The sequence below is a fragment of the Salmo trutta genome, chromosome 23 (assembly GCF_901001165.1).
Source record: "Salmo trutta chromosome 23, fSalTru1.1, whole genome shotgun sequence".
NCBI lineage: Eukaryota > Metazoa > Chordata > Actinopteri > Salmoniformes > Salmonidae > Salmo > Salmo trutta.
The window spans coordinates 16,747,000-16,767,156 of record NC_042979.1 but is presented as its reverse complement, the minus strand read 5'-3'; the positions used below and the strand labels follow the sequence as shown (position 1 = coordinate 16,767,156).

General features: G+C 43.2%; 1 protein-coding gene across 4 annotated transcripts in view; it reads right to left on the bottom strand.

Moving 5' to 3' along the window:
- LOC115159489 (leucine-rich repeat transmembrane neuronal protein 4-like) overlaps window positions 1-20,157 on the bottom strand; it is a 61,717-nt gene that overhangs the window by 28,698 nt on the left and 12,862 nt on the right. For 2 of the 4 annotated variants that reach the window (XM_029709249.1, XM_029709250.1), the window contains exon 2: window positions 3,862-5,501. In XM_029709249.1, coding sequence (XP_029565109.1) covers window positions 3,862-5,501 — 1,640 coding nt within the window. Of the gene's footprint in view, window positions 1-3,759; window positions 5,502-20,157 lie in introns of those variants that run through there. The other 2 variants (XR_003868895.1, XM_029709252.1) reach the window with 2 other exon arrangements.

The following is a 20,157-nucleotide window of genomic DNA, read 5'->3' as shown; positions in this document are numbered from 1 at the left end:
GGCAACGATCGGTTGAAGAGCATGCATTTAGTTTTACTAGCATTTAAGAGCAGTTGGAGTGTTGTATGGCGTTGAAGCTCGTTTGGAGGTTTGTTAACATAGTGTCCAAAGAAGGGCCAGATGTATACAGAATGGTGTCGTCTGCGTATAGGTGGATCAGAGAATCACCAGCAGCAAGAATGACATAATTTATATATACAGAGAAAAGAGTCGGCCGAAGAAGTGAACCCTGTGGCACCCCCAATAGAGACTGCCAGAGGTCCGGACAACAGGCCCTCCGATTTGACATACTGAACTCTATCCGAGAAGTAGTTGGTGAACCAGGTGAGGCAGTCATTAGAGAAACCAAGGCTGTTGAGTCTGCCGATAAGAATACGGTGATTGACAGAGTCGAAAGCCTTGGCCAGGTCAATGAAGACAGCTGCACAGTACTGTCTTTATCGATGGCGGTTATGATATCGTTTAGGACCTTGAGCATGGCTGAGGTGCACCAGTGACCAGATTGAATAGAGGAGAAGGTACGATGGGATTCGAAATGGTCGGTGATCTGTTTGTTCACTTGACTTTCGAAGACTTTAGAAAGGCAGGGGAGGATGGATATAGGTGTGTAACAGTTTGGGTCTAGAGTGTCTCCCCCTTTGAAGAGGGGGATGACCGTGGCCGCTTTCCAATCTTTAAGAATCTCAGACGATACAAAAGAGAGGTTGAACAGACTAGTACAGGGGTTGCAACAATGGCGGCGGATAATTTTATTAAGAGAGAGTCCATATTGTCTAGCCCAGCTGATTTGTAGGGATCCAGATTTTGCAGCTATTTCAGAACATCAGCTGTCTGGATTTGGGTGAAGGAGAAGCTGGTTGGGGGGGGGGGGCTTGGGCCAGTTGCTGTGGGGGGTGCAGAGCTGTTGGCCGGGGTTGGGGTAGAAAGGTGGAAAGCATAGCCAGCCATAGAGAAATGCTTATTGAAATTCTTGATTATCGTGGATTTATCGGTGGTGACAGTGTTTCGTAGTCTCAGTGCAGTGGGCAGCTGGGAAGAGGTACTCTTCTTCTCCATGGACTTTACAGTGTCCCAAACCTTTTTGGAATTAGTGCTGCAGGATGCAAATTTCTGTTTGAAAAAGCTAGCCTTTGCTTTCCTAATTGACTGTGTGTATTGGTCCCTGACTTCCCTGAAAAGTTGCATATTGTGGGGACTATTCGATGCTAGTGCAGTACGCCACAGGGTGTTTTTGTGCTGGTCAAGGGCAGTCAAGTCTGGAGTGAACCAAGGGCTATATCTGTTCTTAGGTCAAATTTTTTGAAAGGGGCATGCTTATTTAAGATGGTGAGGAAGGCACTTTTAAAAGAACAACCAGGCATCCTCTACTGACGGGATGAGGTCAATATCCTTCCAGGTCGATTAGAAAGGCCTGCTCGCAGAAGTGTTTTAGGGAGCGTTTAACTGTGATGAGAGGTGGTCGTTTGACCGCGGACCCATAACGGACGCAGGCAATGAGGCAGTGATCGCTGAGATCCTGGTTGAAAACAGCAGAGGTGTATTTAGAGGGCAAGTTGGTCAGGATGATATCTATGAGAGTGCCCATGTTTAGAGATTTGGGGTTGTACCTGGTAGGTTCCTTGATAATTTGTGTGAGATTGAGGGCATCTAGCTTAGATTGTAGGACGGCAGGGGTGTTAAGCATATCCCAATTTAGGTCACCTAACAGTATGAACTCTGACGATAGATGGGGGGCAATCAATTCACATATGGTGTCCAGGGCACAGCTGGGAGCTGAGGGGGGGTCTATAACAAGCGGCAACAGTGAGGGACTTATTTCTGGAGAGATGATGGATCTTTAAAAGTAGAAGCTCGAACTGTTTGGGCATAGACCTGGATAGTATGACAGAACTCTGCAGGCTATCTCTACAGTAGATTGCAATTCCGCCCCCTTTAGCAGTTCTGTTTTGACGGAAAATGTTGTAATTGGGGATGGAAATGTCTGAATTTTTGGTGGCCTTCCTAAGCCAGGACTCAGACACAGCTAAGACATCTTGATTGGCGGAGTGTGCTAAAGCAGTGAATAAAGCAAACTTAGGGAGGAGGCTTCTGATGTTAACATGCGGCTCGTATAGGGCCACCGAGGCAGTTAAAGCAGCAATCAGGAGTTAAAATAATAACATAGAATAGTCCCCGGCCCTGTTTAGGTAAAAAGCTCAGGGACGGGGCTGGAGAAATATAACCAATCTCAAATTCATAGATGGATGCAAGGATTGACCATTGATGATATCTACACTATAGTTTTAACCATGTTTTGAGGCATTTCAGTATTTATTTACATTTAATTTGTTTACAAACATTGGACTAAAACAAGCTTATATTTTAGGTTCTGATGGGGTACGACAGTTGAACTAAGGTCGAGGCGTTTCTAAGTTATAATCTTCAAGAATCAATGGGAACATATCATTAATTTAGAAGTCCATCATTTGATGTAGCAACTGCAGAGTGGTCCTTTAAATAAGCCACCAGTAATAGGCACCCAGCCATGGAGACTGGGAGCATGTTGATCTCCACCTCTCCTTTTTCTACCCTGCCACATTAGCAGACAGGCAGCCAGGGAAGGTCCAGTCGCTCTGTTATGGGGGATCCTACTAATGCTGATCAATACCTCCTTAATCCATGTTGTGATTTGGCTTGAATAGACTTGGAGTTTGTTTATTGGACTCTTATGAGTTGGAGAGCTTCACTTTTCAGTTAGGTCAAGACGGGGTTATGTACTGTAAACTAGCTAGTGGCCTTAAAATAATTCCTGCGTTGTCTTTAATTTTGGCCTTTAAAGAAATACCCCTATAGATTAAATACACACATATTATGAGTGTAGTAAACATAACAAACATGATGTTGTGACTAATCTACAGTATATCTAACCATCCAAGGAGCCAAGCCATGATGTCGTATCGATGACGTATGTGAGACCTTAAAGCAGGAACAGTGTATCCAGGATCTGTCACTGGAGCCATGCAAAATGTTTTTGCTTTTCATCATGTGCATGATTAAATACTGTGCCTCAAAATGCTGCTGAAGCACAACGCTGTACAAAAATAAGCTGATTGGTAAATAAACTATACAAACCAAAAACGAAACAAATTGCATTAAAGCCAGAGAGCCGAACATGACACGTGGCAGAGTAATAATGCAGCTCCCTGAACCCGAGCTAGGTTACCATTGCCTCCTGGTTCTAAATAGAAAAATGTACGTTTCCAGTGTCTGGTTGGATTTATGAATCAAAACCGCAGAAATAATTGGAAACCGTCAAGGTTCTAAGTCGACCGTGTTATGAACCAAGATTCAAGGGTGCTTACCCTATTTTGTATAACTTTTTTTGCACTATGAGGTCGAAATAACACTCTGATATTGTGAAAATGCCGTTTTCGTGTAAGAGCTGTTTGAAAACAACGCCTACAATTTCAGCCTGTTAAGGTGGGATGGAACTTTTGGCCCACGTGATATCACAATGCAATCTGATTATAATAGACCAATGACTGTTCATCTGGGTAAGGGGGTGGGCTCTAGACCATTAGCCAATCAGGGCTGTGCATGCAAATATTTTCAAATATGTTTCCTAACGGCCACATAATCAGACTGAGCATTTGAAAGGACAAAGAGAAATAAATGATAAAAAATATATTTTGAAGTTATTTTCATTAAATAAACACACACAGTGATGAATTAGACATACATGGATGATTTAAAAATACAATTACAAAAGCTGCATGGGGGTTTAACAGTGTATGCCTGATAAAGGATTTACCTCTCTTTCTTGAGCCTTTGTGTTTTTGCTTTTGGGGTTTTGTTTTTAAAGGCTGATGTGACGGGTCATACCTCGCATTCCCTGGAGCCAGAGATGCAGGTGCAGGAGCCAGTCCCGTTGCCGAGCACCTCCAAACCCTCCGGGGTGGCGGCCGGGTTGTAGCTCATGTAATACTCCTGCAGCTGGGAGCTCAGGTTCTGCTCTGGCTCGGGGCTCTTTTTCCGTCGCTTGCGGCCCACCACAGAGCTCTGCTGCAGGAGCCGTGCAGCGTTCGGGTAGCGCCTCCACGACACATAGATGACGGTCAGGATGAGCGACATGGAGAAGAAGAGCGCCACACTGCCCACCACTACCTTGTGGAAGGACATGAGCTCCAGCTCTGGGGGCTGAGTCACCACCAGGCTGCGGAGGGAGGGTGGAGCCTTGGGAGGGGAGTCTCTGGGGTCAATTCCTACCCGGCTTGGGAAGGTGGGTCGGGGAAGGGGCTGAGGCCAAGGTGGGGGTAGGGGGACCAGGGTGGTAGGTGGAGGCAGGGGTGGAGGGGGGCTGGTGGGAGCAGGGGTTGGGTCGGGTGTCGTCTCAATTAAATCTGGGGTCGGGGAAGGAGTTTCTGTCTGGAAGTAGTCCGTTTCCTCACAAATTCCGTTGTTCCTCGTAGCCTCCATGATCTTCTCTCCCTGGAGATGCTTTGGGCTGCTGCATATCATGGTGGTGTCTTTAGTGCCTCGAAAGTTTCTCAGCCAAGCCACCAGTGGGCAGATGCCTGTCCCACATTCCCACACGTTACCCGCCAGGCTGATGGAGGTCAGGGATATCCAGGCAGACACTGCCTCCTGGGACACGTTGGACAGCTTGTTGGACTCCAGATTGAGGATCTGTAGGTTGGGCAGGCAGTGGAATACGGCTGGGTCCAGGGTCTGGATCTCGTTACCAGACAAGTCCAGTTTCTGCAGCGTGTGCCAACTCCAGGGCAGGCCCTGGTTGACTGCTCGGATGCGGTTCCACTGCAGATAGAGGCCCCGCAGGTTAGCAAGACGTGGAAACAGAAAGAAGTTGATCCGGGAGAACTGGTTGTGCTCCAGGTGCAGCTCCATGAGCCTCTGCAGCCCCAGGAAAGTGGTCCTGGTGAGGGCCCGGAGATGGTTGTAGCCCAGGTCCAGAAACTCCAGGCTGCGACATTCCAGGAAGGCCCGGATGGGGATGTTGGTGAGGCCGTTGGAGCGGAGGTGGAGGTTCTGCAGCTTCCTCAGGCCATGGAACTGCCCCGGCTGCAGCATCTGCAGCTTGTTGTAGGACAGGTCCAGGCTGCGGAGGTTGGGCACCCCATGGAAGGTGGCGTTGTGGAGCTGAGAGATCTTGTTGGAGCTGAGGATCAGCTCTTTAAGCCTGCGGACCCCCTGGAAGGCCCGGCTATCTAGAGCAGAGATCTGGTTGTGGTCCAGGTAGAGCCAGAGGATTTGGTTGAGGTGGGCAAACTGGTAGGGGAGCAGTGTGTGCAGGTCATTGTAGCGGAGAGAGAGGCCTTGGCAGCCCACTGAGATGTTCTCAGGGACATCTGAGAAGCCAGCTGACTCGCAATGGACGATTTTCCCCTCACAACGGCAGCTGTGGGGGCAGGTGCGTTCACCAGAGCAGAGCAGTAGCAGGGCCTGGAGGACGAGGAGCAGGAGGAGTGGGAGGTGCGCCAGTCGTCCATCACACAGCTTAGAACCTACGGATAGAGAGACAGAAAGGGAGAGAAGAAGCAGGCATGTTAGAGAGGAATTCTTACTAATCCACATAGATGGAAATACCCATAAAATGATAAATATTAAAGATTTTATAGTTCAATTAGAGTACGTTCATCATAGCCACATTCATTATAAAAGAACATTCTGAAAAATATTTTATTTGAAATGAATACATATAAGTATACATCATGTTTTCATATTCTCGTTGCAATCAATTTGAAATTGGTGTACAACAGTGCATTATGAATATTACGCTTTCAAGGTCTTTTGATTGACATTGCAAATATGTCTAAGTGCACACACACACACAATGTTCGTATTGGGTAATTGTGCTCTCTTTTCACCCCGGTGAATCTGTGCAAGGCTCATAGTCTTGTGTTACAGCTCTTTGCATTTCTAATGCTGCAGTAGACAGCACACAGACTACAGGCCTACGCCCTGATAAACTAGTCAGGAGACAAGACCCTACTTGTCTTGACACATAACACTGTTCTCACCCCCTCTGTGATTCAATGCTTTGATCCTATTCTTCTCCGCTTTGTTCTCTTCGTGCAGCAGATAATAACGTCTTGTCCCCATTTTAAACCATTTGTTAGGAAACAAGAACACCTGTAGATTTAGCTCTAATTGAGACACATTGCTGCCTGCTGTGTGATGTCTTCCCTTTGTGCATAAAGACAGTGTGACGTGACAGTGAGCAAAATTGAATTCCCTTGAGAACTGATGTGTCCATGAAGTGGCACCTTCAGCTGGATTGTTACTTCAAAGTAATCGAGGAGGTCTCTAGGTTATGGATGGATGACTGTGTGTGTGATCAGAGGCTCCGTACAGTACATTGACATGGGGCCCCTGATCAAAGCAGCCCATTCTCTAAGGCATTGTTCCCTGTTTGATATCCGTGAGGACAAAAATGTGTAACAATTCCCTATTTACTGAAATTACATAACTGGCACACCATGCCACTGATTAATGCTAGATATCACGCCCTCAATGAAATAATTGAATATTGAAATTATATATAAAATGTAAATGTATGTTCTAAGTAATTTAGCAGACACTCTTATGCAGAGCGACACAGTTATTGCATTCATATTAAGGTAGCTATGTGAGCCAACCACATATCACAGTCAGATGCTTGGTTTTCATCAAATTGGCGATAGATTTTCATGTGAATATTCAAAAATCCACATTAAGAAAATATGCGCATTTTCCCACCAGTGGTGTGTTTCCACCATACTGACTTGATGCAGATAAAAATCAGTGCGTGATGTAGTGCACACAAAATGTACTTTTTCACTTAAGTTTTCATGTACTGAATAAAAATGTAAAGTTCAATGTATTTCCATTGCATTTTCAACTCTACCAATAGTTGTGTCATAAAAACGGTTGCGTTAAATAGCAAATGTGCCTTCTCTGGTCTTGACACATGCACTCTAGGCAACAGCTCGCAGATACAGTGCGGATAGGCTGTGCGAGTAGGCTAGTTTACATTATTAAATTATTATGGATAAGAGCGATAATATTTGTATTTGTCGAATGGCAGTCAAGCATCAATCATCATGTCACCAGAAAAAGACCCGTGATATTTATTGGAATGTACAGTTGAAGTCGGTAGTTTACATAACCTTGGGTTGGAGTCATTAAAACTAATTTCTCAACGACTTCACAAATTTCTTGTTAACAAACTAAAGTTTTGGCAAGTTGGTTAGGACATCCACTTTGTGCATGACACAAGTCATTTTTCCAACAATTGTTTACAGACAGATTATTTCACTTATAATTCACTGTATCACAATTCCAATGGGTCAGGAGTTTACATACACTAAGTTGACTGTGCCCTTAAACAGCTTGGAAAATTGCAGAAAATTATATCATGGCTTTAGAAGCTTCGGATAGGTTAATTGACATAATTTGAGTCAATTAGAGGTGTACCTGTGGATGTATTTCAAGGCCTATCTTCATACTCAGTGCCTCTTTGCTTGACATCATGGGAAAATCAAAAGAAATCAGCCAAGACCTCAGAAAAAATTGCAGACCTCCACAAGTCTGGTTCATCCTTGGGAGCAATTTTCAAACACCTGAAGGTACCACGTTCATCTGTACAAACAATAGTACGCAAGTATAAACACCATGGGACCACGCAGCCGTCATACCGCTACGGAAGGAGACGCGTTCTGTCTCCTAGAGATGAACATACTTTGGTGTGAAAAGTGATGCTGGAGGAAACAGGTACAAAAGTATCTATATCCACAGTAAAACGAGTCCTATATCGACATAACCTGAAAGGCCGCTCAGCAAGGAAGAAGCCACTGCTCCAAACCCGCCATAAAAAAGCCAGACTACAGTTTGCAACTGCACATGGGGACAAAGATCGTACTTTTGGAGAAATATCCTCTGGTCTGATGAAACAAAAATAGAACTGTTTGGCCTTAATGACCATCGTTATGTTTGGAGGAAAAAGGGGGAGGCTTGCAAGCCGAAGAACACGGGTGAAGCACGGGTGTGGCAGCATCATGTTGTGGGGGTGCTTGCTGCAGGAGGGACTGGTGCACTTCACAAAACAGATGGCAAGGCTACTCGAAACGTTTGACCCAAGTTAAACAATTTAAAGGCAATGCTACCAAATACTAATTGAGTGTATGTAAACTTCTGACCCACTGGGAATATGATGAAAGAAATAAAAGCTGAAATAAATCATTCTCTCTGCTATTATTCTGACATTTCACATTCTTAAAATAAAGTGGTGATCCTAACTGACCTAAGACAGGGAATGTTTACTAGGATTAAATGTCAGGAATTGTGAAAAACTGAGTTTAAATGTATTTGTTGGCTAAGCTGTATGTAAACTTCAGACTTCAGCTGTAGCATCAATCTCATCACCATGCACTTTCACCACCTTGTGAATTTCATCATAATTTATTTCATCTGTGACTCCAAGTTTCTTCAATATGATGGTAATTATATCAATATTTACACAAAGGCATTTCCACCGCAATTTCTCACATTATTAATCTTTCAGACACAAAAAGATCCATGTCAAATGAACAAAATACCTGTCAGCATTTATAAAAATTGTAGCGAAACTTACTGTTTCCATCATACTGTAGCTGTCGAGATTTTCTTTTATACAGTACTCGCATAAAAACTGTTGATGGAAACGTGGTTATAGTATGTAGTTTTTCCCTTTTTATTTTTTATTTCACCTTTATTTAACGAGTTAGGCTAGTTGAGAACAAGTTCTCATTTGCAACTGCGACCTGGCCAAGATAAAGCGTAGCAATTCTACACTGGAATGGTAGATGTGCAGAAGATGAATGTGCAAGTAGAGATACTGGGGTGCAAAAGAGCAAGATAAATAAATACAGTATGGGGATGAGGTAGGTAGATAGATGGGCTGTTAACAGATGGGCTATGTACAGGTGCAGTGATCTGTGAGCTGCTCTGACAGCTGGTGCTTAAAGCTAGTGAGGGAGATATGAGTCTCCAGCTTCAGAGATTTTTGCAGTTCGTTCCAGTCATTGGCAGCAGAGAACTGGAAGGAAAGACGACCAAAGGAGGAATTGGCTTTGGGGGTGACCCTTAATAAAGTAGCCATCAACAAAGTTAGTGCTAGTAAGAAAAGACAGTATATAGTATAGTTCAAAAAGGCAATTGTGTTTTTTTTCTTAATGAGATTAAATACCAACCTTTGCTGCTGTTTGAGAAAAAGAACCAAGTGCACACTTTCCTTTTATCAATCTCTCATTCAAAATGTCCTAACCTGCAATGCCTTTGCAAAGTATACAGACCCCTTACTTTTTCCACATTTTGTTAGGTTACTGCAGTGTTACTCACTATTTTTTGTAAGGGGGCCACTTTGGGTTGAGACAATCATTCAGAGGGCCGCACAGATCTTTAATTTGTACTTTTTCTTCCGACATTATCAATTGAGAGAAGATTCAGAGCAATAGAGCACATGCAATTGATTTGATGTACAGCACATCACAAATATATACATACGTTATGTAGCCTATTCGATGTGTGTAAGACCCATATTAAGGGTCACCGCAGTAGTTGGATGAGCGAAAATGTCCCATCTGCTCCTTGACTGAATTCATTCTAAATGTATAGTCTGTTGTTGCTATCCTTGTGAGGCAATCCAGGTGTGCATTGGTCAATCTGTTTCTGTTTCACAATATTCATTGTTGAAAACGTTTCTTCACAGGAATAAGGGATGACAAAAATGGTCACCTTTTGCACGCACTGCTTCAGAAGTGGATACTCTGTGTCTGACACAAGGCTCCAGAAATGGGTAACACCTGATCTTAGTTCACCTTACAATGTGTCATTTGCCTGCATCTCCACTATCTCTCACTCTCTATTCCAGCACGGTCAGGACAGAGGGCTGTGATGACTGGGGTCAAAGATGACACTAGAACATGAAAGGGGTTCTCAATGAAGTTGAAAAACTCATTGTACTTCATGATATCCTTGAATCTTGACTCAAACTACAACTTCAACACTTCCAACAAACACACACAAATGCATCACAGCTAAAAGTGTTGCAGTACGTCTGGGTTCGATGTGGTGACTGCTCTGAGTTTTGGGAAATATGAACAGCATGGTGATTCTATTTTAAAATGCTGTGACCACACGCAGCATTTTGCCCAGAGTTTTATCTTTGCTTTGGAGCTGGAGATTCACTGTGTTCAGGTAGCAGGTGATGTCAGTTAAAAAGCCAGCATTAATATCCACTATGGATCATCCAGCTCTGCCTCCTCTCTCCCCTTGCTTGCAACACATTCATGGTTTGAGGGAGGAGATAGAGAAATCTTTCCAAAACTCTGCCACAAAACAGCAAACTCATCTCATTGTGAAATATTAAGTCGCCGTATTCTGTCTGGTATTCCTCCAGCAACTCAGTGCCCTCGCAATAATAAATGTTCACCATGTGCATGACTTGCTGCATCACATTCTTTGAGTTTAGCCACAAGTGCTTCCTGATGAATGATACTGTACAATGAAACTTAGGAAAATTCGGGAATATCCTCTCTCTTTCTCACCAGGCCTATGAATCCCTTCTCCTTCCCTCGCATGTTTGGGGTGCCGTCAGTGCACACAGATGCCAGATTTGACCAGTCAATATTATTATGAGCAAAAAAATTAACAGGGGCAGTAAACATTTATGAGGGAAGTGGACCCAAACACATAATTGGGCAATGTCACTTACATCAGTGCTTTAGACAAACGCAATTCTAAAACACGGCTCCAAGGATATGACAGTAATCAGTTGCTTATGTATGTCCTTGCTGATGTCTTCTATGTGTCTTGTTATGGTCGAGTCAGAGTTGCAGTCCCTTAATTGGCTTTCAAATAGCTTCCTTGTTTGTGAAATCAGCATACAATATTTCGGCTGAGGCCAAAAAACCTTCTTTGACAATCTCCACATCTGTGAAGGCCTTCTTGTTTCTTGCGAGTATCCAAGCAATCTCATATGTTGTCTCTGTTGTTTTCTCTGCAACAGTGCTAGATCTGTCCATCATCTGTTGTTGTCCTTTGAGCTGTCCTTTGAGTTGTGCTATTTTGCTGTTTCTGTGGTTGCTTTGTGGCAGATATGTTTTGTCAAAGTGGGCATGATGTGACTGGAAATGTCACTCTAAATTTGCTCGTTTAAAACAACTGACTGCCTTCTGGCAAATTTAGCAAGTCCCATCATGTAGTACAAAAAATACCAGCATGTCCATTTCTCTTGGAACTTTGTGTTTTTCTTGACTTGACCAAATCCTTCTCTTTGCCACCGGAGCCATGTTAACTAGCTGCACTTCCCCGCCGCCATTTTCCAGATTTTCCTGGTTCTCCAGGGGTTGTTCGTTCATAGCGGTCACGTTGTTCTCCAGCTCTTCCACCTCATGTTCACTGTCAATAGATTGACGTTTCTTTTTTACAATAAATCGACCCATGTCGATCAGACTGCAAAATTAGCTAGTAGCAAACTGATGTGTCGGTCGCTGTAGATGAGCAGTTGCGATCTATTTCAGCAAACGTTCTATTTCAGCCTTTCTGTTCAACAGCTGCGCTATACTGCCATCCAGGGAACAATAGATATATTAAATTACGTGATTCAGGCCTGCATTAAAACACATTGAATAGAAATTGTATCCTTGTTATGTATTGGAAAACATGAAAATCCCTCCGAGCTGCAATTTAAGGGCTCGCGGCCTGTGGGCAATGAGTACCACCGGGTTAAAGCCTTATTCTAAAATGGAATACATCTTTTTTTCCCCTCACCAATAGACACACAATAACCCATAATGACAAAGCAAAAACAGGATTTTAGAATTGTTTGCTAATTTATAAAAAAAAACAGAAGTATCACATTTTCATAAGTACTCTGTACTTTGTTGCAGTATCCTTGGCAGCAATTAAAGCCTCGAGACGTCTTGGGTATGACACTCCAAGCTTAGCACAACTGTATTTGGGGAGTTTCTCACATTCTTCTCTGCAGATCTCCTCAAGCGCTGTCAGGTTGGATGGGGAGCGTCACTGCATAGCTATTTTCAGGTCACTCCAGAGATGTTTGATCGGGTTCAAGTCTGGGCTCTGGCTGGGCCACTCAAGTACATTGAGAATCCATTTCTGAAGCCATTCCTGCGTTGTCTTGGCTGTGTGCTTAGGGTTGTTGACCTGTTGGAGGGTGAACCTTCGCCCCAGTCTGAGGTCCTGAGCACTCTGGAGCAGGTGTTCATCTCTCAAGGATCTCTCTGTACTTTGCTCTGTTCATCTTTCTCTCGATCCTGACTAGTCTCCGAGTCCCTGCCGGTGAAAAGACACCCAAAACACACCCACACAGCCACCACCATGCTTCACCTTAGGGACGGTGCAAGGTTTCCTCCAGATGTGACGCTTGGCATTCAGGCCAAAGAGTTCAGTCTTGGTTTCATCAGAACAGAGAATCTTGTTTCTCATGGTCTGAGAGTCTTTAGGTGCCTTTTGACAAACTCCAAGCGGGCTGTCAGGTGCCTTTTACTGAGTGGCTTCAATCTGGACACATCCATAAAGGCCTGATTGGTGGAGTGCTGCAGAGATGGTTGTCCTTCTGAAAGGTTCTCCACAGAGGAACTCTGTCAGAGTGACCATCGGGGTCCCCTTAGCAGAAAAACACCCCCAAAGCATAATGTTTCCACCTCCATGTTTGACGGTGGAGATGGTGTTCTTGGGGTCATAGGCAGCACTCCTCCTCCTCCAAACACGGCGAGTTGAGTTGATGCCAAAGAGCTCCATTTTGGTCTCATCTGACCACAACACTTTCACCAGTTGTCCTCTGAATCATTCAGATGTTCATTGGCAAACTTCAGACGGGCATGTATATGTGCTTTCTTGAGCAGGTGGACCTTGCGGGCGCTGCAGGATTTCAGTCCTTCACGGCATAGTGTGTTACCAATTGTTTTCTTGGTAACTATGGTCCCAGCTGCCTTGAGATCATTGACAAGATCCTCCCGTGTAGTTCTGGGCTGATTCCTCACCGTTCTCATAATCATTGCAACCCCACGAGGTGAGATCTTGCATGGAGCCCCAGGCCAAGGGATATTGACAGTTCTTTTGTGTTTCTTCCATTTGCGAATAATCACACCAAATGTTGTCACCTTCTCACCAAGCTGCTTGCCGATGGTCTTGTAGCCCATTCCAGCCTTGTGAAGGTCTACAATCTTGTCCCTGACATCCTTGGGGAGCTCTTTGGTCTTGGCCATGCTGGAGAGTTTGTAATCTGATTGATTGATTGCTTCTGTGGACAGGTGTCTTTTTTACAGGTAACAAGCTGCGGTTAGGAGCACTCCCTTTAACCTGTTGGGGATAGGGGCAGTATTTGCACGGCCGGGTAAAAAACGTACCCGATTTAATCTGGTTACTACTCCTGCCCAGTAACTAGAATATGCATATAATTGTTTGATTTGGATAGGAAACACCCTAAAGTTTCTAAAACTGTTTGAATGGTGTCTGTGAGTATAACAGAACTCATATGGCAGGCCAAAACCTGAGAAGATTCCTTACAGGAAGTGACCTGTCTGACCATTTCTTCCATGAGTCCATGGGCCAATCCTGCCTCGTGTCAATGGTACAGGCCGCTGGTGGTAGTGTAATGGTGTGGGGAATGTTTCCTTTGATACCAATTGAGCAATGTTTCCATGCCCTGAAGAATTCAGGATGTTCTGGAAGCAAAGTACCAGGGTCCAACCTGGTACTAGATGGTACCAATTCCTAATAAACTGGCAAAATAATTTATATACACTTTACAAAAATATAAATTCAATATGCAACAATTGTAAGATTTTACTGAGTTACAGTTCATATAAGGAAATCAGTCAATTGAAATAAAATCATTAGGCCCTAATCTATGAATTTCACATGACTGGGAATACAGATATGCATCTGTTGGTAATATATACCTAAAAAAAGTAGGGGCGCGGATCAGAAAATCAGTCAGTATCTGCTGTGGCCACCATTCGCCTCATGCAGATGGACACATCTCTTTAACATAGAGTTGATCAGGCTGTTGATTTTGGCCTATGGAATGTTGTCCCACTCTTCATCAAGTACAACATTGCTGTGCGAAGTTGCTGGATATTGGCAGGAACTGGAACACGCTGTCGTACACGTCAATGCAGAGCATCCCAAACATGCTCAATGGGTGACGTCTGGTGAGTATGCAGGCCATGGAAGAACTGGGACATTTTCAGCTTCTAGGAATTATGTACAGTCATGGCCAAAGGTTTTCAGAATGACACAAATATTAATTTTCACAAAGTCTGCTGCCTCAGTTTGTATGATGGCAATTTGCATACACTCCAGAATGTTATGAAGAGTGATCAGATGAATTGCAATTAATTGCAAAGTCCCTCATCCATGTGTGGGGTTGCTTCTCAGCCAAGGGAGTGGGCTCACTCACAATTTTGCCTAAGAACACTGCCATGAATAAAGAATGGTACCAACACATCCTCAGATAGCAACTTCTCCCAACCATCCAGGAAAAGTTTGGTGACAAACAATGACTTTTCCAGCATGATGGAGCACCTTGCCATAAGGCAAAAGTGACAACTGAGTGGCTCGGGGACCAAAACATCAATATTTTGGGTCCATGGCCAGGAAACTCCCCAGACCTTAATCCCATTGAGAACTTGTGGTCAATCCTCAAGAGGCAGGTGGACAATTCTGACAAACTCCAAGCATTGATTATGCAAGAATGGGCTGCCATCAGTCAGGATGTGGCCCAGAAGTTAATTGACAGCATGCCAGGGCGGATTGCAGAGGTCTTGAAAAAGAAGGGTCAACACTGCAAATATTGACTATTTGCATCAACTTCATGTAATTGTCAATAAAATACTTTAACACTTATGAAATGCTTGTAATTATACTTCAGTATTCCATAGTAACATCTGACAAAAATATCTAAAGACACTGAAGCAGCAAACTTTGTGGAAATTAATATTTGAGTCATTCTCAAAACTTTTGGCCACGACTGTACATATCCTTGCGGCATGGGGCTGTGCATTATGATGCTGAAACATGAGGTGATGGTGGCGGATGACTGGCACAACAACGGGCCTGAGTATCTCGTCATGGTATTTCTGTTCACTCAAATTGCCCTCTGTAACATACCATTTTGTTTGTTGTCTGTGGCTTATGCCTGCCCATACCATAACCACAATGCCACCATTGTGCACCATGTTCACAACGTTGATACAGCAAACCACTCGCCCACACAACGCCACACACGCCGTCTGTCTGTTGAACCTGGGATTAATCCGTGGGGAACACACTTCTCCAGCATGCCAGTGACCATCGAAGTTGAGCATTTGCCCACTGAAGAAGTCGGTCACAACGCCAAACTGCAGTCAGGTCAAGACCCTAGTGAGGATGAGCTTCCCTGAGAAGGTTTCTGACAGTTTGTGAAGAAATTCTTTGGTTGTGCAAACCCACAGTTTCATCCGGGTGGCTGGTCTCAGACGATGCCGCAGTTGAAGGAGCCAGATCTGAAGGTGCTGGGCTGGCGTGGGTACTCGTGGTCTACGGTTGTGAGGCCGGTTGGACGTACTGCCAAATTCTCTAAAATGACGTTGGAGGCGGCTTATGGTAGAGAAATTAACATTCAATTATCTGGCAACAGCTCTGGTGGACATTCACACAGTTAGCATGACACTTGCATGCTCCCTCAAAACTTGAGGCATCTGTGGCATTGTGTGGTGTGACAAAACTGCACATTTTAGAGTGACCTTTTCTTGTCCCCAGCACAAGGTGCACCTGTGTAATTATCATGTTGTTTAATCAGTTTCTTGATTTGCCACAGGTAAAATGGATTACCTTGGCAAAGGAGAAATGCTCACTAACAGGGATGTAAACAAATCTGTGCACAAAATTTGAGAGAAATAAGCTTTTTGTTCATATGGAACATTTCTGGGATTTTTTTTTATGTCAGCTCATGAAATAGAACCAGCACTTTACATGTTGCATTTCTATTTTTGTTCAGTGTATACATACTTTAGAAATACATTTTCGGGACAGAAAAACTTTTAGTGTAAACTTAAACGACTAAAAGGTAAAGGACCTAAATATTTAAAAAAAATATATATCATCTTTGAGAACTAACAATAACTAAAATAAAAGCTAGACAGTTAGAGATAATTACAAATTTAGCAGTATGTTATTGCGTTTGAGCAAAATAACACAGCATTCGCCATGGCAAAAGGGATAAAATCGCAGGAAATTAGCTTGAATAAAACTGCAACATTTTCTCTCAGCTCAATGGCAAAATGTGTAGAATTGCAGGAAATTCATTTTAAAACGTCAAATTTATCTCAGATCCATGGAGAAACGTAGAACATTTCTGAAAATTGGCAAAAAAAATAAATAAAATTGTTTACACCGACAAAATGGGGATCTCAAAAATTCTCTCAAATTCTGCCTCGCCGACAGGTTGACCGTGCCCATTGCCACACCCACTAACTAATCCCTTTTTGATCTAGAAAAAAAAAACTCTGGCCTTGTTTTATCTTTCATCTCACAGTCCTTTGGTTATGGATTTCAGTTGCCATTCATGTTTAAACTCTGACAAACAAGTATTAGGGTTGTGACAAATGTAAAAAATGTCTTGCCATTTCAACTACCATCATAAAATGATGTGAATTCACAATTCAGATATAGTCCTGCGTATGACCGCTAGGGGGCGATGCAGTACAAATCTACCGCAGTCCAGGCTACCAACCAGACGGTGCTCACCTTACTGCTATACCCGACCTACTCAGCAACAATATAATTAATGCCGTTTTAGGTTCTCTGTTGTGTGCCTCTCCTCCACGTTCTCAGTACATGGGACTTCAGTCCCACTTCTCATCAATGTGATGGCTCGTTGCAGTGATGTATGATGGCGTGTTTATAGACGTCCAACCATCTGTTGTTAATGCCACGTATGGTGTTTGAGAGCTCGCGTTTTGTACTTGCAGAGCAATCATTGTACAATTTCTCCATCCAGGCCATCACGGTTTTTTTTTTACATGGCATCTTGCAGTCTATATACCATTAGGGTATTGAAGCTGACATCCTCTACCATTGACAATAGCTGCATATCAACTGCAATCAGCACTGTGATTTTCTCACTCCGTCCCTTATCACACTGCTGCCAGCAACGATTTGGGTCTCACCTTGCCTCCCGTTCAACATTGCACCTGTAGCCTGCTGCCACACTAGCTCAATTCCAACTCATTTCATCACTTTCTCATTTAACTTCTAAAAGTATTGCCATAGAGGATTTCACTGCTGTGACTTCCCTGTCTTACTCTCTGCCATTTTTCCAACTGTTAATGATGATGAATAATTGATCATTTGAAAGATTCATTACTCCTCCTACTTAGGCCTATAGTATTTTTGCATTAGGTATTTGTAAAAAATAAAAAAAATTGCCTTTGTGATGATGATTAAGACCTGTTAGTGGCAGTTTTGTGATACATTTTTTTCACAGAATTTAAATCACAGTGCAGTTTTGTGATTTTTTTGTAAACGTTAACGATCCCAAATCCTTTTAAACGTCACACCTTAACAAGTATGGTCAGAAAATTATCAGCATCCATTTTGAGGCTGTAATTGATCATTTGAGCCCATAAGTGACCCATTTGAGCCCAGAATTACCCTGATATTCCGAGGCTGGCTTTCAAACACGAGTTTCCAAAATTAAACCCATTACTCCCATAACACTCTGGCTCATAGTTGCAGAAAAAACACCTCTGTGAGAGAAAATCATCCAGCTTGCAATACTTCTTCCAGTTTATGAAATTATGATTCAAGCTACTGTGTGTAAATTAAGCTCTGAGGTCCTCAAACTGATACAGTATGCAAAGCCAGCACCCTCACCTTTATTAAGAGTACACCGACAGAGCCGGCCAAGCATCCATTGCAATTTACAGACTCATCACTTACCTAAACGGTAATCCCGCTGGAACAGTTAGCAGATCCCTCAATGAGCCTATAGAGAACCCTCTCTTCCATGAAATAACGTACAGATGATTTGGTGGCTTGCATTAGCACACGTGCCTCTCAATAAAGGCCTATGCTATAAGGGGGAAATCAATAGACACACATCTGGACATATTTCAACCACGAGGGAAATTCTCCAGGTGTTACATATTATCTGGGGGCGGACCAGTCTCTTGTGCTTCGGGCTCATTGATGACTCCGCAAGACGGCTATGCTGATTAGCACACATCGGCTCAACATAGATCTCCGAACGGACGCGGAGCGATAAAACCCAGTGGAAGTGTCTTTATTGTGCTCCCTCTGGGCTTTTAAAGAGCGCCAGGCAGAGAGACGTGGCCATTACTGGTCATTAAACATGCCGTACTGTTCAGACGTAACCTGATTTTCCCCCTCACATAGATCTGACATAATATAGGGCCTGCCAGGATTCCCCTTCCCAATGTGGGGCCAATACTCTCTAGAAATCACTTAAACAGAGATGAATCAACAAGCCTGTGAGATAAATAGAGTAAACAAATTGTTATGCCATTGCCTGCCTCTGTAGGCATACCAAGGGGAATTAAAAAAGAACATGAGAGGTGCAATGACAAAGGACTACAATGACTTACAGACACACAAGAGCACACACACAGAAGCACACAAACAATAGAGCACACACACAAACACACAGGAGCACACAAACAATAGAGCACACACAAACATATTTTATATTCATTACAATGCTTAGCTAACATTATCATTACATAAAATACCCCCAGCCAAAGGTTTTATCTGGTACCCTCTCTATCCAATGTTGTAACGCTACACTTATAGACTAAAGTTACTTTTAAATCTGATTTCAGAATGAACAAATTGAGCATGTGCCTCCCAATGCTCTAATTCTGCTACAAACATCATTGAGAGGAAAATATCATAAAATTATGAACACTGACAGCTCAACTTATTCTAATGTCATTTTCAACAACAATGTTCTACTTCAAGGTCGTTGCATAATGGTAGTATATTCCACAGAACCTTCTTTACAAAGTTGAAGGCATGAAACAAGGTTCTGGTGTAAGCATAGCTACCACCTCAGGGTTGCACTGCAGATAAAAATCTATCCAAATTCCACCCACTTCTCTCTGTTGCTAAAATACATTGATGGCATCGAGCTCCTCCAAGGTTAGTTCATTTAAAAGCAACTCATTTAAAATCGCCTAAGAGGCTGGCCCTTTCATAAGACTGGGTTGGATTCTGGCAGCCATGGCAGAGTCAGCTGTCGTCTTCCTTGGCGGAGCGACAAGTTGATATTTCATTTGAATGCACAGTGCTCTTGTGGTGGGCTGACGCAAAGGCTATTACCCAGAGTGCCCATGTGAGCAGAGTGGCCAGCCCCGGGAGAGCTGCACCGTGGAGCACTTCAGAGAACCAAATAATATGACATATAGCCTAAGCCCTCAGCATAGAGCATGGGTCAGGTACGGTATGGTATGGAATGTGCAAAATACATAGGGCCCTCCCTATTCAATCACTCTCAGTAATAGGTTTCTTTAATAAGTAGAAATCCATAAGGATATTGCACTACTAGCAATGGGGAAATCCATAAGGACATTACATTTTCTTTCCCCATTTCTAGTAGTGCAATCTCAAGATAACATAGCTCAAGAAGTTTTATTCTAATGTGTCTTTGAAATTAAGAAGAAGATACTGAAATTGTATGTCCGCGCTCATTAAAACACTTCAACGTCAGTGAATAGAACATCTTTGGTATTCTACGCTGAGCTGCTGCCTACATGGAAACATGCTCTCCTCTATAGTAGGTAATTACTAGAGGTGGGGTTACCAAGGGACATGGGAGTTAGGGGCTTCAAAGACAAACAAAATGGAGGAATTAACCTCTCCTTGTAAAGGTAAAACGCCAAGATCAAACAACCTTTATAGTACATTTTGCTAACTCAACAAGTGGATAAGGAATAGATGCAAGAGAATCCATAGTCTAGACTTATTCTTTCAACATTGATAGTGTCTCCTTGGACACAGGAGCAGAGAGCTTATAGTATAGCTTATAGCTTATAGCCTTCGGAAAGTATTCAGACCCCTTGACCTTTCCACATTTTGTTATGTTACAGCCTTATTCTAAAATGTATTAAAATAAAA